The sequence below is a fragment of the Myotis nattereri genome (assembly GCF_964212035.1).
Source record: "Myotis nattereri genome assembly, chromosome: 21".
Taxonomy (NCBI): domain Eukaryota; kingdom Metazoa; phylum Chordata; class Mammalia; order Chiroptera; family Vespertilionidae; genus Myotis; species Myotis nattereri.
In genome coordinates, this window is record NC_138097.1 from 10,340,193 (window position 1) to 10,360,290 (window position 20,098).

The following is a 20,098-nucleotide window of genomic DNA, read 5'->3' on the forward strand; positions in this document are numbered from 1 at the left end:
GCTCTGTGGCCAGAAGGGTGGTGCTCTCCCCGTCTTACAGGTCCAGCCAAGGGCCGTCCGCAAGGTTCCAGTCCCGTCGCAGGCCCAACCGGCTGGCGGCCGGCAGAGGGCGCCCGAGGCCATGGCCGAGGAGCGCCCCGGGTCCTGGTTCGGCTTCGGTTTCTGCGGCTTCGGGCAGGCGCTGGGCTCGGGCCACGGGCACCAGGTGCTCAGCCCCGAGCCGCTGCGCGTGCCGGACGCGGGCACCGACATCTGCGAAGTGAGCGCCGCCTGGAGCTACACCGCGTTCGTGAGCCGTGAGCGCCCCCATCCCTCTCCCGGCCCCGCCCCTCCAACTCCGGCCCCGCCCACTCCTCCCTCCCACTTCAGGCCCCGCCCCCTCGATTCCGGCCCCGCCCCCGCTATGTGTCCCCGCCTCCTGCTCAGCCCGCTCCCCTCCCGGCCCCGCCCACTCCTCCCTCCCACTTCAGGCCCCGGCCCCGCCCCCGCTATGTGTCCCCGCCTCCTGCCCAACCCGCTCCCCTCCCGGCCCCGCCCCCTCCTCCCACCTCAAGCCCCGCCCCCTCCCTCCAGGCTCCTCCCCGGCCACGTGTCCCGCCTCCTGCTCGCCCGTTCCTCTCCCGGTCCCGCCCCCTACCCCAGGCCCCGCCCCTCCCTCTCATCTCAGGCCCCGCCCCCTCCCTCCAGGCCCCGCCCCGGCCACGTGTCCCCGCCTCCTCATCCCGCCCCTCCGCAGGTGCGGGCCGGGTGCTGCTGTCGGGCTCCGCGGGCGGCGCGGCGGACGGCTGCCGGGACGCGTGGGCCTCGGAGACGCTGCTCGTGGTGCTGCGCGACGGGCGGGGACCCGGGCCCGGGGCCGAGCTGCAGACCTGGGCGCCCGGCTCGGCGCTGCGCGGGGAGCCCCTCTGGGCCCAGACGGTGGCGCCGGAGGCCGGGCGGGAAGACGGAGCGGGCGTGGGAACCCGGGCCGGGCCGCTGCCCCTGCTGCCCTGCGCTCGCGCCTACGTGAGCCCGCGGCCGCCCCTCTACCGGCCTCTGGCCCCGGAGCTGCGGGCGCGTCGGCTGGAGCTGGGCGCAGAGCACGCGCTGCTGCTGGACGAGGCGGGCCAGGTGTACTCCTGGGGCGGGGGCAGGTGAGTGACTGCGGAACGGGGGCGGGAGACCCCGGGGTGCGACCGGCGCTGACGGGGTCCCCCTCGCGCAGGCACGGGCAGCTGGGCCACGGGACCCTGGAGGCGGAGCTGGCGCCCAGGCTGCTGGAGGCGCTGCAGGGCCTGCGCATGGCCGAGGTGGCCGCGGGCGGCTGGCACTCCCTGTGTGTGAGCGGTGAGTGACAAGCCTTCCTCCTCTCCCGGTGTTTTGGGGGCCTCGCCAGTCCTTGCAGGCTCCTCCCACATCCATCAGCTCCCTCATTCATGACCCCGAAAGCCTCCCAAATTGCGCTCCTCTGCCACCACCGTCACCCGCTCACACTTGGGCTTCTGTTAGGGGTGTCACACCCTGTCCATCCGCCCCCAGCTCGGGCTGTCTTTCTCAAATGCCCCCTGAGGGTGCCGGGCTGGCGGGGCTCGGTGATTGAGCGTCAACCTATGAACCAGGAGGTCATGATTCGATTCCCCTCTCGGGACACATACCCGGGTTGTGGGCCGGATTCCCAGTGTGGGGCGTGCAGGAGGCAGCCGATCAATGATTCTCATCATTGTTGCTTCTATCTCCTCCCTTCTTCTCTGAAGTCAATAAAAATAAATGTAAAAAAATAAAATGCCCCCTAAGGGAGAATGCAGGGCGTGGAGCAAGGAGGATGGAGGAAAGGCTGCAGGTGTCTAGGTGGCCATGACTGTGGCTCACAGTGGACTCGTGCCCGCAGGGAGGATGGAGGGGGTGAGCGAGCCGTGGTAGTGACCTGGGACCCCAGTGAGGAGTTTCACTTGGGGCTGGGAGTCCATCCGCCTGGCGGGCCGTCCAGGTGCCGGTGATCCCAGGGCTGTTGATGGGCTCAGAGCCGATGATTTTCTCAAGGGTCTGCATCTGGGGCTCTGGCTGCTACTTACATCGCCTGGGGCCTCTGTAAACCACCTATGCCAGCCTGCCCCTTCCCCCTTTCTCATGTAATGGGCCTGGGTGGGCAGCCAGGCTCAAGAGCTACTGGGCTGCAGGGAACAGAGCAGGCGCTGGGAACAGAGCAGGCGCTGGGAACCGCCCAGTGGAAGGCTCACACTTGGGGTCCAGAAGGAATTTGAGGCTGTAGGTTTGGTGTCCTGGTTGGAGCTGGGATGCTTCAAACCAGACGTCCCAGGTTCAGATCACTCTGCCCTTTGTGACCTCCGGCCTTGGCCTTGTGACCTTGGCCCCCCTGTGCCCCGCGTTCTCTCGTGACGAAAGTGGGAACCTTGTGTAAAGGGGGCTGTTGTCATAGACCCTCTTAGGGCTGTGCTGAGCTTTAAAGGATTCTGTTGGACAAGAGCTTAAAACACTGGCACAGGCGAAAGCCCTCCCTATCGATATTGATCACCATCAGCTACTGTTGTTAGTGAATTTTTAGCGCCGGGGCTGTTGCTACAGCCGACAAACGATAGTGATGTGGAGGCAAGCAGGGTGCGAGCTTCGGGAAGGAGCAGTGGCAGGTGGGCCGGGCCCAGGGCATTTGAACAGGGACCCGTTTCTAAAGCGCGTGCACGGGTGTGGTGTGAGGGGGGTGGGGGCGATTTAGCAACAAAGGGAAAATGGAGAGGAAGGGCCAGCAAGAGACTTCCTTTAAGGCAGCGGTTCTCAACCTTCTGGCCCTTTAAATACAGTTCCTCATGTTGTGACCCAACCGTAAAATTATTTTCGTGGCTACTTCATCACTGTCATGTTGCTACTGTGATGAATCGTCATGTAAATATCTGATATGCAGGATGGTCTTAGGCGACCCCTGTGAAAGGGTTGTTCGACCGCCAAAGGGGTCGCGACCCACAGGTTGAGAACTGCTGCGTTAGAGCGTCAGACTGAAGGGTCGAAGGTTCGATTCCCGTCAACGGCATGTCCCTTGGTTGCGGGCTCCATCCCTGGCCCTGGTTGGGACACGTGCAGGAGGCAACCAGTCAGTGTGTCTTTCTCACATCGATTTTCTCTCTGTTTCTCCCTCCCTTCCACTCTAAAAACCAATGGAGGGCCCTGGCCAGTGTGGCTCAGTGGATAGAGCGTTGGCCTGTGGACTGAGGGTTCCAAGTTTGATTCCCGGTCAAGGGCATGTCCCTCGGTTGCAGGCTTGACCCCTGGTCCTGGTCTGGGTGTGTGCAGGAGGCAACCAATCGATGCGTTTCTCTCACATCCATGTTTCTCTCTGTCTTTCCCCCTCCCTTCCACTCTCTCTAGAAATCAATGGAAAAATATCCTTGGGTGAGGATTATCAAAAAATAAAAATAAAAAAATAATAAAAACCAATGGAGGTGAGGATTAACAAAAAAAAAGGAAGAAGAAGAGAGAAAAGTGTGACCTGAAGGCCCTTTAGGGGAAGGGACCCTGTTAAGACAGATGCTGTTGCCCTAGCTGGTGTGGCTCAGTGGATAGAGCATTGGCCTGGGGACTGAAGGGTCCCAGGTTCGAATCCAGTCAAGGGCCCATGCCCAGGTTGCGAGCTCGATCCCCAGTGTGGGGCGTGCAGGAGGCGGCTGATCCTCATGGATGTTTGTATCTCTCCTCCCTTCCTCTCTCTGAAATTAATAAAAAAATATTTAAAACAAAAGAAGACAGACGCTGCTGGTCCTGAGGAGGCAGCCTCCTGGGGCAGGGTTGTCCCCAGAGAGCGAGCGGGTGGAGGGGGGTTGGAGAGATGCAAGGGGCTTAGGAGGCGGAGGGGGTCCCAACCTGTCTGATGGGCCCCTTTCTCTCTCTCAGAGACGGGGGACATCTACATCTGGGGCTGGAATGAGTCGGGGCAGCTGGCCCTGCCCGCCAGGGGGCTGGCAGAGGACAGAGAGACAGTCGCAGGGGAAGGTGAGTCTCAGCTATTTTTTAAAAAAATTAATTTATTGATTGATTGATTTTATTTTTTTTAATATATTTTATTGATTTTTTACAGAGAGGAAGGGAGAGGGCTAGAGCGTTAGAAACATCGATGAGAGAAACATCGATCAGCTGCCTCCTGCACATCTCCTACTGGGGATGTGCCCGCAACCAAGGTACATGCCCTTGACCGGAATCGAACCTGGGACCTTTCAGATCGCAGGCTGATGCTCTATCCACTGAGCCAAACTGGCTAGGGCAGATTGATTGATGATTTTAGAGAGAGAGGAAGGGGGAGAGAGAGAAAATCGTTTTGTTGTTCCACTTATTTATGCATTGATTGACTTTAAATAAGTTTTTATTGATTTCAGAGGAAGGGAGAGGGAGAGAGAAACATCAATGAGAGAATCATTGATCGGCTGCCTCCCACACGCCCCACACTGGGCTACCCGGCCAGGGGATCTCAGCTCTTGACTCTCACACTTTCTGTCTCCCTGACCCCCGGCCACAGGCTGGCCTGAGAGCTTACAGCGCTCAGAAGGGACACGTGACATCCTCGGGGCCCAGGACACAGGGACTGAGCTTCTTGGGGGGGGGGGGAGGGCGGAGCGCAGCGAGGCTGATGCCCACACCCGTGCACTGCAGCCCTTCCTGGGGCGAGAGGCGAGGGCCGGGCACCAGCTTTGTCAGCTGCCATCCTCGCTCTCCCTTCTCTGAAGCCACTGCACCGAGGGAAGACGGTTCTGGGGTGAAGGGACCAGCGGGGACCGAGGAGGGAGCCGCCGCCCCCTTCATCGCCGTGCAGCCCTTCCCGGCGTTACTGGATCTGCCCCTGGGCTCGGACGCGGTCACGGCCAGCTGCGGGTCCCGGCACACGGCCGTGGTGACGAGTGAGTGCGCCCGGTGGGCCGGCTCAGGGTGGAGCAGGAGGTCAGTCGCCCGCTCTAGCTGGTGGCTGCAGGCGGTGTGTCCCCTAAAACACCACCGTCGTGCAGAGTAGCAGCCTCAGCACAGGGAGCCCGACCTCCCTGTGGGTTCTCCCTGGAGGCCGGTGCGGCCTCTGCCCAGGCGCAGACCCCGGCCTCCGGTCGCCTGGCAGCAGCGCCCGCCCAGGCCAGTAGCTGTGAGCTGCTTGATCCCCAGAAGGGGGCGCTGTGAGGCGCAGTCGGGTGGGGAGGGCGACCGTTCTGGGGCGGGTCCTTGAGCAGCCCAGGGCGATGGGCTGGTCAGAAAGCTGAGCCCGTGCGAGTGGTGCTCTGTGTGGGGCTCGGGCTGGTGGCCGCCCCACTGTCCTTTCGGTTGCAGGGACCGGGGAGCTCTACACCTGGGGCTGGGGTAAGTCAGGCTCTGCCTCTGTGATGCCTAAACCCAGGGGAGGGGAATGGAGGGCAGGGCAGGGCAGGGCCGAGGCCCCTGCACGTGGGAGGGCCTGACGGAGGAGCTGTCTCTAGAACAGGGCTAGGCACTCAGCTCAGACGGTATCAGTACTTCCCATCTGCCTTTCTTTCTTTTTTCCTAAATCAATCTTTCTCTCTCTCTCTCTCTCTCTTTCTCTCTCTTCCTTTCTTCCCTTTCTTCATACACACACACACACACACACACACACACGAGGCCTGGTGCATGAACCCTCAGCCCCGCCTGTGCCTCTCACATTCCAGGGCTCTTGCAGTCCAGGACCCCTCACTCCTTACTGCCCGCCTGCCGTGGAGGTGGGAGAGGCTCCCGCCACCGCCGCTGGGCTCACCAGCCATGGGCCCGGCTTCTGGCCGAGCGACACTCCCCCTGTGGGAGCGCACTGACCAACAGGGGCAGCTCCTGTGTTGACCGTCTGCCCCCTGGTGGTCAGTGCACATCATAGCGGCCAGTCATTCTGCTGTTTGGTCGGTTTGCATATTAGGCTTTTATTATATAGGATATGGATCTTCTTTCATTGATTTTTAGAGAGAGTGGGGGAGAGAGGGAAAGACCGAGAGAAACATCAATGTGAAAGAAACATCGATTGGTTGCCTCCTGCACAAGTCCCGACCAGGGCCCGGGCTGGGGAGAAGCCTGCAACCGAGGTCTGTGCCCTTGACCGGAATTGAACCCAGGATGCTTCAGTCTGCAGGCCAATGCTCTATCCACTGAGCCACACTGGCCAGGGCCCGTCTGCCTTTCTGGAGAACTGTTTGTCTTAGGGGGATAGTAGCCAGCGTCTGTGAAACACCTTGTGGTCTGGCACTGGGCTCGGAGCCCTGGGGTCCTGAGAGGCAGCTGGCCGGAGGCTGGTCTGAGCTCACAGCAGACGCCGCAGGTGCTGGCTGAGGCCCACCCAGGGGCTGGTTTCCTGCTTGGCGGGGGGCAGCCCCGAGGAAGGCCCACGGCGGGCATGGCCACGGGTCTCGTTTCCCTGTAGGGAAGTACGGACAGCTCGGCCACCAGGACGCCACCAGCTGGGACCGGCCCCGCCGGGTGCAATACTTTGTGGATAAGCGGCTCCAAGTAACGGCGGTGCGCTGTGGGCCCTGGAACACCTACGTGCGTGCAGTGGAGAAGAGCTGATGTACGTAGACGAGGGCATGGGACAAGTGCCCAGCACAGCAGAGTTATACAGCCGCCACCGGGGCCCCGCCTCTGCCCATCAAGGCCTTTCGGCGGCTTCCCCTTAGACCAGCGTTTTCATCTTGGTCCTCGGGCTGGAAACACCTAGAGAGCTTTGGAAAGGGGTGCCCAGGGCCAGCATCAAAGGCCCTGACATCAGCCTGGCCGGCGTGGCTCAGTGGTTAAGTGTCAACCTCTGAACCAGGAGGTCACGGTTCGATTCCAGTCAGGGCACATGCCCAGGTTGCGGGCTCGATCCCCAGTGCGGGGCGTGCGGGAGGCAGCCGATCCATGATTCTCTCTCATCATTAATGTTTCTGCCTTTTTCTCCCTTCCTCTCTGAAATCAATAAAAAAATATTTAAAAATCAACGAAGGTGAAACCAGAACCTCCGGGGTAGATTTGAGAGCTTCGCGCCCCCCCTCCCCCCACCCCCACCCCACCCCCCGGTGATTTTGCGGCAGCGCCAGGACTGGACCCACTGGGGTCATCTTCGTGCCCGGGCGTCTGCTTTTATTGAGGGCTGTGCGCCCTGTGTGCGCCCTGTGCCACAGTTCAGTGTCTGCTTCTCGGCTTGCGGTGAACGCAGTCACGCTGTGTATGTCCTCTGCGTCTCGTACTTTCATTAGCAACACCTGGCCTTCCACTGAGGCGTAAACCCAGTTATGTCCTCTTGGCTTGATGGTCATTTTTAATTGAGTTAAACTACACATCAAAAATTTACCACTTACCCACTGGCGTGGCTCAGTGGGTGAGCATCAACCCATGAACCAGGAGGTCACGGTTTGATTCCTGGTCAGGGCACAGGCCCGGGTTGTGGGCTCGATCCCCAGTGGGGGGCGTGCAGGAGGCAGCTGATCCATGATTCTCTCTCATCTCTCCCTTTCTCCCTTCCTCTCTCTGAAATCAATAAAAACATTCTTACAAAATCAACTCCCCACTTCCCACTTTTAAGTGCACAGTTCAGGGGTGTTAAATGCATTCGCCCTGTTGTGTGAACGCCAGCACCACCATCCCCATATCTCTCAGCTTGTGAGTCAGAGACACTGCCTGTAATCAATAACTCCCCCTCCCCCCTCCTCCCACCCCTGGCATCCACGTTATACTTCGCCTTTATGACTTGGCTACTCACGGACCTGATATGAGAGGAGTCCTACGGTGCTTGTCTTCTTGTGACGTAGCATCACACCCTCGGGTTCATGCGTGTTGTGCCATGTGTCAGAATTCCTTCTTTTTTGGGCCCGTGTAATGTTCCATTGCCTGTAGAGACCACATTTTGCTCATCCGCTCACAGTCAGTGGACCTTGGGTTGCTTCCATGTTTTAGCTGATGTAATAATGCTGCTGTGAACGTGAGTGTACAGATGTCTCTCTTTTAATATATTTTATTGATTTTTTACAGAGAGGAAGGGAGAGAGGGATAGAGTTAGAAACTTTGATGGGAAAGAAACATCGATCAGCTGCCTCCTGCACACTCCCCACTGGGGATGTGCCCGCAACCAAGATACATGCCCTTGACCGGAATCGAACCTGGGACCCTTCAGTCCGCAGGCCGACACTCTATCCATTGAGCCAAACCGGTTTCGGCCTTTTTTGTTTTTTTTTATTTTTAAAATGATGTAGTGTTTAAGTGACTATATAACGATCACATAATCAGTGATTCATTACTTCACACACTGGGCAGGAAAGCGTGGAGTATTTCTATTGTACAACTGGTTGGTTCAGGGAGAGTGGAAATCTCCAGCATTTAGATGGTTGAAGAAATTCTCATTGAAAGTGTGGGCATGTCTGAAAAGACTTAATCAGCACCTTTATATGGCTCTGGGTTGAGAGGAAGACAGTTTCGACTTGTATTATAATTTCAGAGATAAGTATTGCTTTCCCGGCGTGTTTTCCATTTCCGTTTGCATGGGAAGATTTTTCCATCCCGTCACTTTCATCCTGTGAGTCTTTTGTCCTCAGGTGGGTCTCTTGTAGACAGCATATACATGGGTCATTTTATTTTTTTTCTTTTAAATATATTTTTATTGATTTCAGAGAAGAAAGGAGAGGGAGAGAGAGAAGCATCAATGATGAGAGAGAGAGAGACATGGATCGGCTGCCTCCTGCACGCCCCCCACTGGGGATCCAGCCTGCAACCCGAGCCTGTGCCCTGACAGAATGGAACCCAGGACCCTTCAGTCCGCAGGCCGACGCTCTGTGCCCTGACTGGGGCTTGGACCCACAGCCTTGGCGTATCGGGACAAACTCCGACCAACTGAGCTGCCTGGCCAGGGCCCAGGTTTCCTATTTCTAATTCTTTTTAGATTTATTTTTAAATTTGAATTTACTGTTGGTTTCTGCGTATCAGATCTGTGTGTGGCACCGTGTGCCCCCTCCCGAAGTCAGAACTTCTGTCACCTTATGTCAGGACCCCCTCCCCCACCCTCCTTCCTTCCCGTTTCTTCTGGAGGCAGGTTTGGTAGTTTGTGTGTTTTTAGAAATTTGTCCACTGCCTCCAGGCTGTCTACTTTATTGCCACTAATTGTTGTTAACTAATTAATTGTTTAGTATTCCTGCTCTTCATGGTGCGGAGAGGGCAGTGTGAGCACATTGCGGACCAGTAGTTTCATTGCCAGCTTCACCCAGTGGCCGGATAAATTTCTGTTGAACGAGTACAAAAACGTTCTATGTAAATGTTAAAGGCACGCCTTAACATTAAATTCCCATTGCATTTTGAAGTTATGACATGTTCTTACAAGCTAATGTCTTTTTAGAGTATCCTCCTGATTGGCCACAAGCCTTAGAACAGAAAACACGAGGATTCTCGCCATCTGTCCGCAATGTGTTGGAAATCCAACCAAGATTGGGAGTATATCTTTCTCCTTTTGATTCAGTTTCTGACTTTTCTTTGTATGCACTGCGAGGTACATAGAAATCTGGGGTGCTTATATCCGCTGTAGGTTGCCCCTTTTTACCATCGTGAATTTTCTCTCTCGGGGGGGGGGGGGGGCAGGAGAGGCCCGCCTGCCGCTCTCTGTGGTGGTGGTCTCTCCCCCCGGGGGCGGGTGGGGGCCTGGCGACTGTGCCCGGCCGCGCCTGGGTGGTGAGTCCCTGTGGGTTCTCGGTCTTGATAACCTGTGTGCGGTGTTGACGCTGCTGGGAAGCACTTGAACTTCAGCTCCATGGCGTCCACACTGGCTCTCTGTTCTGTGGATACTGAAACCACTGCCCCACACGCTCCTCCTTCCTCTTTGGGGGGCGGGCAGGCAGGAGGCCCGGTTCCCCGGGAACCCCGAGAATATGACCCTGCTGGGTGGCAGCTGATGTCGGCAGTGGGAGGGCAGAGCTGGAGGTGCCGCCGGGTGGGAAGTGGTGACTGCCAGGCGGGAGGCGGAGGCTCCTGGGAAAGTGGCCGCCCTGCCGTGCGCCCCAGGCAGCCTGGGACTTGGGTCTACGAAGGGGCCCCAACAGTTGTTAGCAACCCCACCCCACGGGGAAGAGCTGGTGTCCCCCAGGGCTCCCAGGAGGGGCTGGGTGGGCTGTCAGGTTGGAGAAAGGAGACCAGGAAGGTCTGGAGGTGGTCGGGTCTCCAACACTGATCAGGGGCAAGGATTGGAGCTGGGAGGTCAAAAGTCAAAGGTCAGATGCCATAATGAAGACTTGAGGGGAGAGACCACAGGTCTGGGTCTGGGTCTGGGATGGAACCGCCTCATCTCTGCTCCTCACCTCGGCTGCGGGGCCGAGGCCTCCCTGGAGGTGGTGCTGAGGCAGTCGCTGTCTGCGCTGGGGGATGACAGGTTCAGGCACAAAGGGGACACGGGTGCTGGATGTCCCGCAGGCTCTCAGCACCGCCACCTGCAGGCCTGGTGTGCTGACCCCGAAGACCCGCACTGAGACGGATGGCAAAGGAGGGGGTCAGGTGGGGGAAGAGCGTGGGAAGGGGTGCCAGTCCTTGGTGCACCTCTGGGGATGCCCATGCAGGTGCACGTGGGCGGTTGTGGCCACGTAACACATGCCCCCCTCCGAGCGCCCCGTGGGAGGCGGTGCTCAGGGGCCGTCCTGTAGCGGCAGAAGGGGAGAGACTGGCCAGTGTCCTCTCCCAGGAAGGGCTGGCTCCTTCCCCCTCCAGCCCCTGCGTCCTGGTCCCCAGAGGGTCCTGGGCAGGGCTAGGGGCTCAGGACCTGCTGGGCCTTCCCGGGTCAGGGACTGGCCCTGAGCCTGGAGCTCTGCTGGTCTCGGGGGTCAGTATATACCCAGCGTGAGGCACGTTCCGGCCTCGGGGGCAGACGGGTGCGGGAGGGATGCCTGGTGTGACTCTTGAGCTGAAAATGGAGATACAGGGACAGAGAGAGGGAGGGCCAGTGAGCTGGAGCCTGGCCGTGAGTGGCCACGCGGCAGACCGTCTGGATTGGCATCTCTCCCTGCACCCTTGCATGGACACGTGAGGGTCCGCATGAGCCAGGGGTGTGTCCGGGTGACTGTGTCTGTCAGGGAGCGTCTGTGTGCACATCAAGCATGAGGGCTCCTCCCAGCCTGCAAGGGGACCCTCAGCAGAGCTCACACCCTGAGAGCAGGGAGGGAGGGAGGGAGGCGGGGAGCACTCCCCCGGGTCCGGAGCCTGGCTCTGCCCATGTGTTGGCTGACCCTGACCAGGCCTGTTTCCCTTTGGCGGGACAGGATTAGACGCACCCCTGACACCCGGGAGCGGGCCGCACAGTCCAGGACTTGTCTTGGCAGGAGCAGCAGCTGCGTTTTCGTGAGAGTAAGTCGAGGCAGCTGAGCAGAGGTGTCCCCACCCCAGGAGGCAGGGGGGCTGCTGGGGAGCTGCCTGTGGGACAGAGGAGGCCAGTTCCATCTTCCACCAACTCCATTCCATAGCCAGGGGCCCTTTGTTTGGGGGTTCCCCACTTTGGGGGCTCCCCTAAGGCAATCACGACCATGCATGGCTGCCTGTGGGTCAGGCTGCAGTCCAGCTGCCATCGTTAATGGGACACTTGCGCCCTCGTGTGGCCTCGCAGGGAGCACAGCTGGGCTCCCCTGAACCTCACAGTCCTCCGGCCCCTCCGCGCCTCCTCCCACTCCCCACGGGCCTCTCAAGCTCCAGCCCGGGACTCACCCCTGGGTCTCATTTTCCTCTCTGTTTCTCAAGCAGCAGCGCTGAGCTCTGGGCTCCTTCCATCTGCTCTCTGCCCACCACGGGCTCTGCCTCCCTCCGGGCGCCTCGCAAATGGGCCGACAGGCCGTTGGTTCCCACGCGGTGCGGCCCCTGGTTCTCAGGCTTCCTCGGGGCTGGGACAAGCTGGGTAAGGCCCACAGGGCCCGCCGTCCTGAGAGCCGGCCGTCCTGAATAAATACTCCCTGGACTGTGGCACATGGTTAGTGTCCAGAGTCTGGAGAAGCTGACTTTGGCCATTTTTGCCAGCGGTCTCATTCCTTTATGGAGGTTTTACACGTCTTTACCCACATTCCTGCTGACACCACTCCGTTGTTTTTTTTTAAAGTATATTTTATTGATTTCAGAGAGGAAGGGAGAGGGAGAGAAACATCAATGATGAGAATCACCGATTGGCTGCCTTCTGCACGCCCCCGACAGGTGCCCTGACTGGGGATTGAGCCCTGACCTCCTGGTTCATAGGTCAGTGCTTAACCACTGAGCCAGTCATTTTTAATCGTTAAAACCAGTCCTCCCGTGAGTAGCTTGTACTGAGAAAATTGATGTGGCTAGATTTATCTTTATTAACTATCAGCATTCACAAGGCCCATCAGCATTGTCACTTTAATCGTAAACACGAGCCACCAACTAGGTGCACAGATGTGTGGGCGGCAGTCGGTGAGCCGTGCATGGCCCGGGACTGCTTACTGGGGGAACAGTTCACACTTCCATCGGCTTCCGTGCTCTGTAGCCTCCGACAGTGGTGAGAAGCCGTGACGTGGGGCCCTGGGGTTAGGCCTCCGTCCACAGCCCCGAGGCCCCTGCGGCCCAGGGACCCTGTGCTGCTCGCCTTGCAGGGCATCCCAGGCTGCTGACCAGGACTGTGGCCGAGACCCCGGAGCACAAGCAGGTCTCCGGGCGGCTGCTGCACCGGCAGATCAAGGGCAGGTGAGTGACACCCGTGCGGCCGCCCCACCCCCAGACAGCTCTCCCAGCTCCATGGGCTTCGTGACTCAGGTCCCGACTGTTTCTTACAGCCAGAGGGCACCCTGTCGGCTCCGAGGGCCCAGAACCCGCAGGAGGGGCTCTGTCTGGCCTCGCGCCCCTGGCGAGTGGTTTTGAGATTTACCCGTGGTGTTCCCGTGTCAGGAGGTCATCCCTTTCTGTTACTGAGCAATAATATGTCATTGAGTGGCTATTCCACAACTTAATGTTTAGATGGAGTCGGGAGAGACAGAGGGAAACGTCGATGTCAGACACACCTGATCGGCTGCCTCCCGCCGAGGTTCATGCCCGTGACTGGGAATTAAGACCTTTGGTGCAGGGGCGATGCTCTAACCACTGAGACACTGGCCAGGGCGATATTTCACAATTTATAAACCTATCTTTGTGCTGACCCGGGGAAGGAGGGGCGTCTTCATTATGGCCAGGCAGGGCCGGGGTCTAGGGTCCCAGCTTCCTGTGCTGAGGGGCGGTTCCCTGGCAGCTGCCTGGGCAGAGCAGGTCTCCCGGTTCTGGGAGGGCAGTTTTGGCTGCACCTCTGGGTGTGTTCAGGGTGTCGGCCTCTCCAGCACCCATGGGACCTGAGGAACAAAGAGGAACTTCCGGGCACTCACTGCCCGTCTCTGGGTCCTGAGTCCCAGCCAGGGGCCTGCTCTCCGCCCTTGTCCTCCTCACAGCTGCTGCATGTGACGCACAGGAAGACACTGCACATGTTTAACGGGACGCTAGGGAGGAACACGTGTGTCTTGTCAAGGCTCCGTCTTTCATTACTGGTGTTTGGGTTTCACACACTTGTCTGTGCAAGTTTTTCTACAGAATAAACTGCAAGCAGTGAAGTGTGTGGGGATTAGAATGCACACATTTAAAGAGTTAATTTTGCGGTAAAGTGGCTTCCAGAAACAAACGTTTTCACTGACGGTGACATGTGAGAGTGCGGCCAGCACTGGTGTTTATCAAACTTGTGGGCCGAGGAGCTGTCTCTTTAACATGCTAACTGGGAATTGATTATTAGTGATTGTGAATAATCCTTGTGCTCTGATCCTGATCCAGATGTTGAGTCCCGGAGCAGGTGTCGCTGCTGGTTTGGGGTGTGGAACCCTCCTGCCCTGCTGTCGCTCGGCCCCCAGTGCACACGCAAGCCTGCGTGGTGAGCGGCCTTTTTAAAAGTACCTATGATGGACTTCCTTTTTAAATCAAGATATTTATGGTAGAAAAAATAGAGAAGCCAAAATTTAATGATCACTTGGTAACCCCATAACTCTGAAATCCTGTTAACATTTTAGCTTTAATACTTTTCTTACAGGTGTTACTTCTATATAAGTATATGTAATATACACACAAACTGAAATATTTACATTTAAAATATCTTAAGAGTCACTGTGCTTCACGGTGGCCAGTCATGACACTGTCTGAGGTGACAGGCTGGGGCCACATCCCACACGCCTCTTATCTTTGCTACAACAATGAAGGCTCAGCCAGTGGCGTGTCAGGCTCCTGTCTGCATTTGGTGAGACGTGAAGTTGCTCACGTGCACGTGGGAGGTCAGGTGGCGTGCCTCCCTGCTGACGGCTGTGGCTCTGCTTCTGCAGAGGTGAGTCTGAGAAGAAGCCCTCGCATCAAGCAGCTGGCGCTGGGCAGGACGGAATCTGGTCCCTTCTATTCGGCGTCTCAGCCGCAGCCTCGGAGCGTGCGGAGGGTTCACTCGTCTCAGCAAAGCCGGTCAGGTAAGGTGCCTGCCCCGCGTCCACTTGGTGGGGAGTATTTTTGGGAAAAGCAGGGTGAAACTTGACCATGGAGATGAGAGTGAGCAGAGAAAGAAATGAGTGGGATCAGAGAGAAGGAGAGAGGGTGAGAAGAGAGATCTGGGAGAACATTGAGGGAGATGAGAGGGAGATGGGGGAGACAGGTGAGCTGAGGGAGGGAAAGAGTGAGATCAGAGAAAACAGGAATTTCAGGGCGATTGTTCAGAAAGAGGGTGAACAATTGCTCTGAAATTTAGGGGAGAATGAGAAAATAACTGAGGGAAGAGAAAGAATAGAGGTGAGAAGAAAGGGGAGAGGGAGACCAGGGGAGTGCTGAGGGTGAAGGGAGAGTTCTGAGAGGGGAGCTTGGACAGAGATGAGTAGAATCTGGAGGGAGATGGATCGAGCTCACAGAGAAGAGAAAGAACAGGAATTGCAGAGAATTGAGGGAGAGCAGAGAGGGCTAGAAGAGACCATTCTGAGAGAGAAGCATGAGATCACAGAGAATGAGCTGAGGGGGAGAGAGTTGAGAAATGAGTGGGATCAACGAGGGAAGAGAAAAAGTGCTGATTGAGCTCAGAGGGGTAAGAAGAGATTTCTGAGAGAGAGAGAGGAGACAGGGAGATGAGAGATGAAATCAGACAATTGAGCTAAGAAATGAGTGGGATCAATTAAATGGAGGGGAAAGAGAATAGAGGGAGACTGCGTTCACAGGGAGAGAAGAGAAAGATCAATTGGACAAAGAATAGGAATTTCAGAGTTGAGAATGAGAGATCAGAGGGAGACAAGAGAGACCATTGGGCTGAGAGAGGGAGAGGATAGAGAAGGAAGAGAAAAGAGATCAGAAAGAGGAGACGAAAGGGGGAAAAAGAATAGGAATTTAGAGTGAGAAGAGAGAACGGAGTTTAAGAGAGAGGGAGGGGAGAGAGAATAGGAGAAGAGGAAGAGATTAGGAGGCAGAGTTCAGGGATAGAGACAAGAGAGATTGAACCAGAGAGAAGTAGAGGAAGTGCGTGTGGGATGTGCTGGGACTCACTGCGCTGTCCTGGGCGGCTCGCCTGCTCCTAGTCATACACACACCTGTACCTGAATCTTTTTTAATGGAATTTATTGTCATCACATTGGTTAATAAAATCTACAGGTTTAGGTGTACAATCCCATAATACGTCATCTGTATTTTGTATTTGCGCCCGAATCTTTAGTGTGTGCATGAGCGACAGAGGAGGAAGGGGTGGGGTGCAGAGTCCAGGTTTGAATGAGGATTTTCTTAACGAGCTTAAGGTCATATCCCAAAGGCTGCTCTGCTTTGGAGAATGTGCTTCCTGCACCTATACCTTCCATACTCGACCTGCAGCCCCCACCCCCAACACACACACACTCAATGCCTGGCGCACAGTAGGTGCTCAGTTGTTGCACTGCCCCTGCAGGGGGTGTGACACTCAGGCTGCCCCAGGCAAAGGTCAGGAACAGTCATGTTGGAGAGAAGGCACCCGCGCCTGACGGGGTGACGCTGAGGCGCCCAGCAGAGCCGAGTCACCGACATCACCCGGATGTAGCAGTCACCACAACCCAGAGGAGCGAACACCTCGCCCCTGACACTCGTCCTCAGTGCTGCCAGCGGCCGCCTGCCTGAGGACAAGCCTCCCTGTGGCTCCCCTGCAGCCGTTTGGGACGGGATGGATGGAACAGGCTCCATCAAACACACCGGGTGGGCTCCCCTGCCTCCCTCCATTCGCTGGGATTCCTTCTCTTCCACAGACATTTTAGTGAACATCTGAATTATTTACGCCGAGACCGGTTTGGCTCAGCGGATAGAGCGTCGGCCTGCGGACTAAAGGGTCCCGGGTTCGATTCCGGTCAAGGGCATGTACCTGGGTTGCGGGCACATCCCCAGTGGGAGATGTGCAGGAGGCAGCTGATCGATGTTTCTCTCTCATCGATGTTTCTAACTTTCTATCTCTCTCCCTTCCTCTCTGTAAAAAAATCAATAAAATATATTAAAAAAAAAATTATTTACAGTGACCACAGGCATCGCATCCCAGGGTTTGGTGACCCAGTGAATAAAACAGGCATGTGTTTCGTCATCAAGTGGAGGCTGTGTGTGGGGACAGGCAGAGGTGGGAGGTGCACATGAAGCTCCGTTGTCACAAACCTTCTTCTCTCAGATCCTGTTGTGATGAGGAACCTTTGAAATGCAAGGGCCCAACATTCCAAAGTGCTGGGACATGTGCCTGCAGAGAGGAGCAAGGGGAGGTCTGAGAGATGCCCCGAGGCCTGGCAGCCTGGCTGTGGGCACACAAGTTACTTCAGGCATTACAGGAGACCAGAGAGTCCCCAGCATCACTCATTACAGCCAGATGCAAAAAATAAATGCACTACTTTTCTATGTTAAATTTTGACGAGAACCCATGCTGCTCTAAGTCGAGATTCCCTATTAAAATCTCCATTTCATTGGTGAAGGAAATGAGGTCAGACTGAATAAATAACTTCACAGCCACAGACAGGCAACTTAAATCCAAGTCCGACTCCAAACCCTATTCTCTCTTTCTCATCAGTTAACCAACCGGAAGTTGGAAGAAAGAATCGGGAAAGGAGAAGAAAACCATGAAGATGAGACACACCCAGTGAGAAGTGACTCGCTCACGCTGCCCGCGTCTAAGCCGCGCCTGGACGCTTCCTGACGTCACTGGCAGCTCACGGGGAGAGCATTCCGAGAGGTTCTTAACATCCTCAGGCTCCAGTGGTGAGATGAAATGCCAACGAAAAATGATGCAAAACATTTGCAAACAACAGAAGTGAAATTGTGGCTTTGTTTCACCTGTATATTCTAACTATTAATTTGATATTAGTGACCATATATGGCTTTTGAAACCAAGAAAATGTTCCTTAGCAGAGAGCAGGACGAGGGGTCTCACATTCATAGTTTACTGAGGCCCAAGGTAGCAATGGCTGGTTAACAGCCCTTATTCACCAGACGTGGGTCTTGGGAACCCCTGACCTCCAACAGAATTAAATGGCAGAACATAGCTGTGTGCCATGGCTGCATATCCGAGAGGAATGAAGGCAGTGCCCCCAAATGGTCCTGTGACAGACGGCAGTATCCGTCACAGCACATCACAGACTCACCCAGGTGCTGCCGAACCAAATGCAGGAGTTTAAAGAGCAAGCGGGGACACTTCCTTCTCTAGGTCACCGGGCACTGGCCCCCCATCAGCACCTCCTCTCCCCCAGGTCTCAGCACTGGAGGCTTTTATACTTGGTCACTCCGGAGATGACATCATCGAACCACGTCTCTCAATCCTGACCGAGGGCAGCTGCTACATCCCTGTCTCAGCCTGGACCACGCCACTGACGTCCTCTCCCTGCTTGGTATCTGTGCCTGGAGGACTGTGCACATGTGAAACTTCTGTCCAGACCAAACTCCTGCTCTTCCCTCCAACCTGACGGGGCTGTAGTTCCCTCTCCTCATTCAAGGGCAGCTCCGTATTTCTATCTTCAGGCTCAGAACTTTGGGGTCTGTCTCACCCACACACCCAATCCACCAGCAGATCCTTTAACATATAACCAGAATCCAGTACCAGCACCTCCCTCTGGGTCAAACCACCACCACCTCACACCTGTTGCCTCCAGCTCTGCTCACCCATAGTCCACTTCTCACAGAGCAAGCAGGGCAACCTTCTCAAAATAGAAGGTGGATTGCGTTCTCACTCGGCTCTATATCCACCAATGCTTTTCTATTCCACAAAAAGTAAAGCAAAAGTCTTTACAATGACCTGCCAGGTTGCACAAGATCTAAACCTCATTCCTTCTCTGAGCTCCTCACTTCAGCGCCTCCCCACACACTTCCGGTCCCGCCACCTGGTCTCCTGGCTGCACTGAGCACACAGGCCCCCTGCCCGACCCCCACCCCCACACACCCCTCAGGGCTCCTGTACAGGCTGTTCTTTGCTCTGGGAACACTCCCAGGGGCAGAGTTCTCTCACCTTCATTTGAGAAATGAATTTGTATTTTCCAAAGGCAGTGCTTATAAAATGGAGCAGACTCAGTGCCTAGCTATGGATTCATTTTCTATTGAAAAGGGCAGGTTCTGTGAAAGCAGACACCTCCCCAATTCCAAACCAAACCTGGCCCTCCAGCCCCAGCCACGCACCAGGAAAGTGAGATGGAAATTATAAGCTGAGATAAGCCAGGTGCCCTCCATCCCCAAGAAGAAGGCTCGGGAAGGCGACCTCATGGCCCCCCAAACCTAGGTCTAAGGACCCTAGGAAGTCACCTGTGGTGTTTTTGCGGAAAAAGATACCCTTTGCCCAGTAACCTGAAGTGTAAGCTCTGGCTCTCTCAGGGGTGGCGTTTCACTCTGACCCACAGCACAATAAGCACGCACAGCACCTGACAGAAGTTTCTCGTACAGGAAGGCAGACAAACGGATAGAGAGGAGCTCACATACGGCCGAGACCTCAGAATGCAGTCTCCCTGCATCACCCTCAGGTGACACCTGCTCTTAGACCACGATGTGCACAGCGCTGTGGCGATCACCATGATCCCAGGAAACAGGGAAACATGGCCGGGACACACCACTCTTCAGTGTGACTGACAGGGAAGAAAGTTCCATAATTAAACTAAAAAGAACATTGGGCGGAAAAAAACATGGCACAAATTTTCTTTAAATACAACTCCGTGAAGTTTCATGAGACGACGTGTTTTACGTGGACTCTGGAGGAGGAGGCAAGACCGAGCGGGTGCAGTTAGCCATTCATTCATCACAGGAAGCCGTTGCTGAGAACCTGTGTCACCCTCGCTACTACAGGCAGCTGTATTCTGTCGCCCTCGCTACTACAGGGAGCTGTATTAGAAACTTCTAAAACCAAACCTTTCCCACGTGGAACTCTTTGACCCCTTCCTAACCCCCCCCCCCCCCCGAATCCTCCATCCAATTAAACGAGTGCACCCTTCACCCAGTTACTTAGTCCACAATGGGTGCATCTTCCTTGATTCCTCTTCTCTGACGCCCCTTCTACAATCCGTTGAACAGTAGGTGCTGCCACCGCCACGTGAGAATTACATTATGGGCTAGATCAGACCTTACCAAACCTACGGCTACACATGGTGCCGACCCCAGTCGTCTCTCCCCTAAATCACCACCAAGGCCCCTCCCCAAGGGCCCTGCCTCTGGGCTGCCACACTGTCCGGCGCCCTGCACAGGCCGATCCAGGCAGAGCAGCCAGAGGGATCCTTTTAGCAAGGAAATCAGAGCAGGTCACTCCCCTGCTCAAAACAGACCAGTGACTCCCCACCAGGTGTTGAATAAAAGGGAAAACCCTCAGCAGGGCCCCGAGGTGCGTCCCTGCTCACTGCGCAGACTCCCCTCCCTCAGCACGGCTGGCTCTCCTGCCTCCAGAGTGGACACTGGCTGTTACCTCTTCTCAGAAAGCGCATCCCAGGCGCCTGGGGAGGCCGGACACTTCCCGTCACGTGGGTTTGGGTTCAAGAACAACCTCCCAGACTGTCCTACCGACAATAGCCTCATCCCACTGTCTAGACTCGGATCCCACGACATTTTCTTCTTAGAAATTATGTTTTCTCTCTTGTTTAACACCTGGAACTTTCAAAAGAAAGTAATTTCTCTGTGAGGCCAAGACTGCCATTCACCATCG

At 56.2% G+C, this 20,098-nt stretch overlaps 2 protein-coding genes across 4 annotated transcripts in view; both read left to right on the plus strand.

The window, feature by feature from the left end:
• CRTC3 (CREB regulated transcription coactivator 3) overlaps positions 1–20,098 on the plus strand; it is a gene marked incomplete at its 5' end in the record, with an annotated part of 1,283,408 nt that overhangs the window by 340,694 nt on the left and 922,616 nt on the right. The gene's annotated exons all lie outside the window — the stretch shown is intronic.
• On the plus strand, positions 122–19,401 carry RCCD1 (RCC1 domain containing 1; the record flags this gene model as incomplete). Of its 3 annotated transcripts, XM_081114666.1 has the most annotated exons (11): positions 122–296; positions 737–1,133; positions 1,205–1,326; positions 3,880–3,978; positions 4,707–4,877; positions 6,383–6,529; positions 12,558–12,648; positions 13,753–13,849; positions 14,292–14,426; positions 17,000–17,187; positions 17,676–19,401. In XM_081114666.1, 6 exons carry the CDS (start codon positions 122–124, stop codon positions 6,526–6,528), a joined length of 1,110 nt encoding a protein of 369 aa, XP_080970792.1. In that variant the 3' UTR covers position 6,529; positions 12,558–12,648; positions 13,753–13,849; positions 14,292–14,426; positions 17,000–17,187; positions 17,676–19,401. The 3 variants fall into 3 exon arrangements, with proteins under 3 accessions (XP_080970792.1, XP_080970794.1, XP_080970793.1); XM_081114668.1 differs by lacking the exons at positions 3,880–3,978; positions 4,707–4,877; positions 6,383–6,529; positions 13,753–13,849; positions 17,676–19,401 and having other exon boundaries at positions 17,000–17,127; XM_081114667.1 differs by lacking the exons at positions 12,558–12,648; positions 13,753–13,849; positions 14,292–14,426; positions 17,000–17,187; positions 17,676–19,401 and having other exon boundaries at positions 6,383–6,600.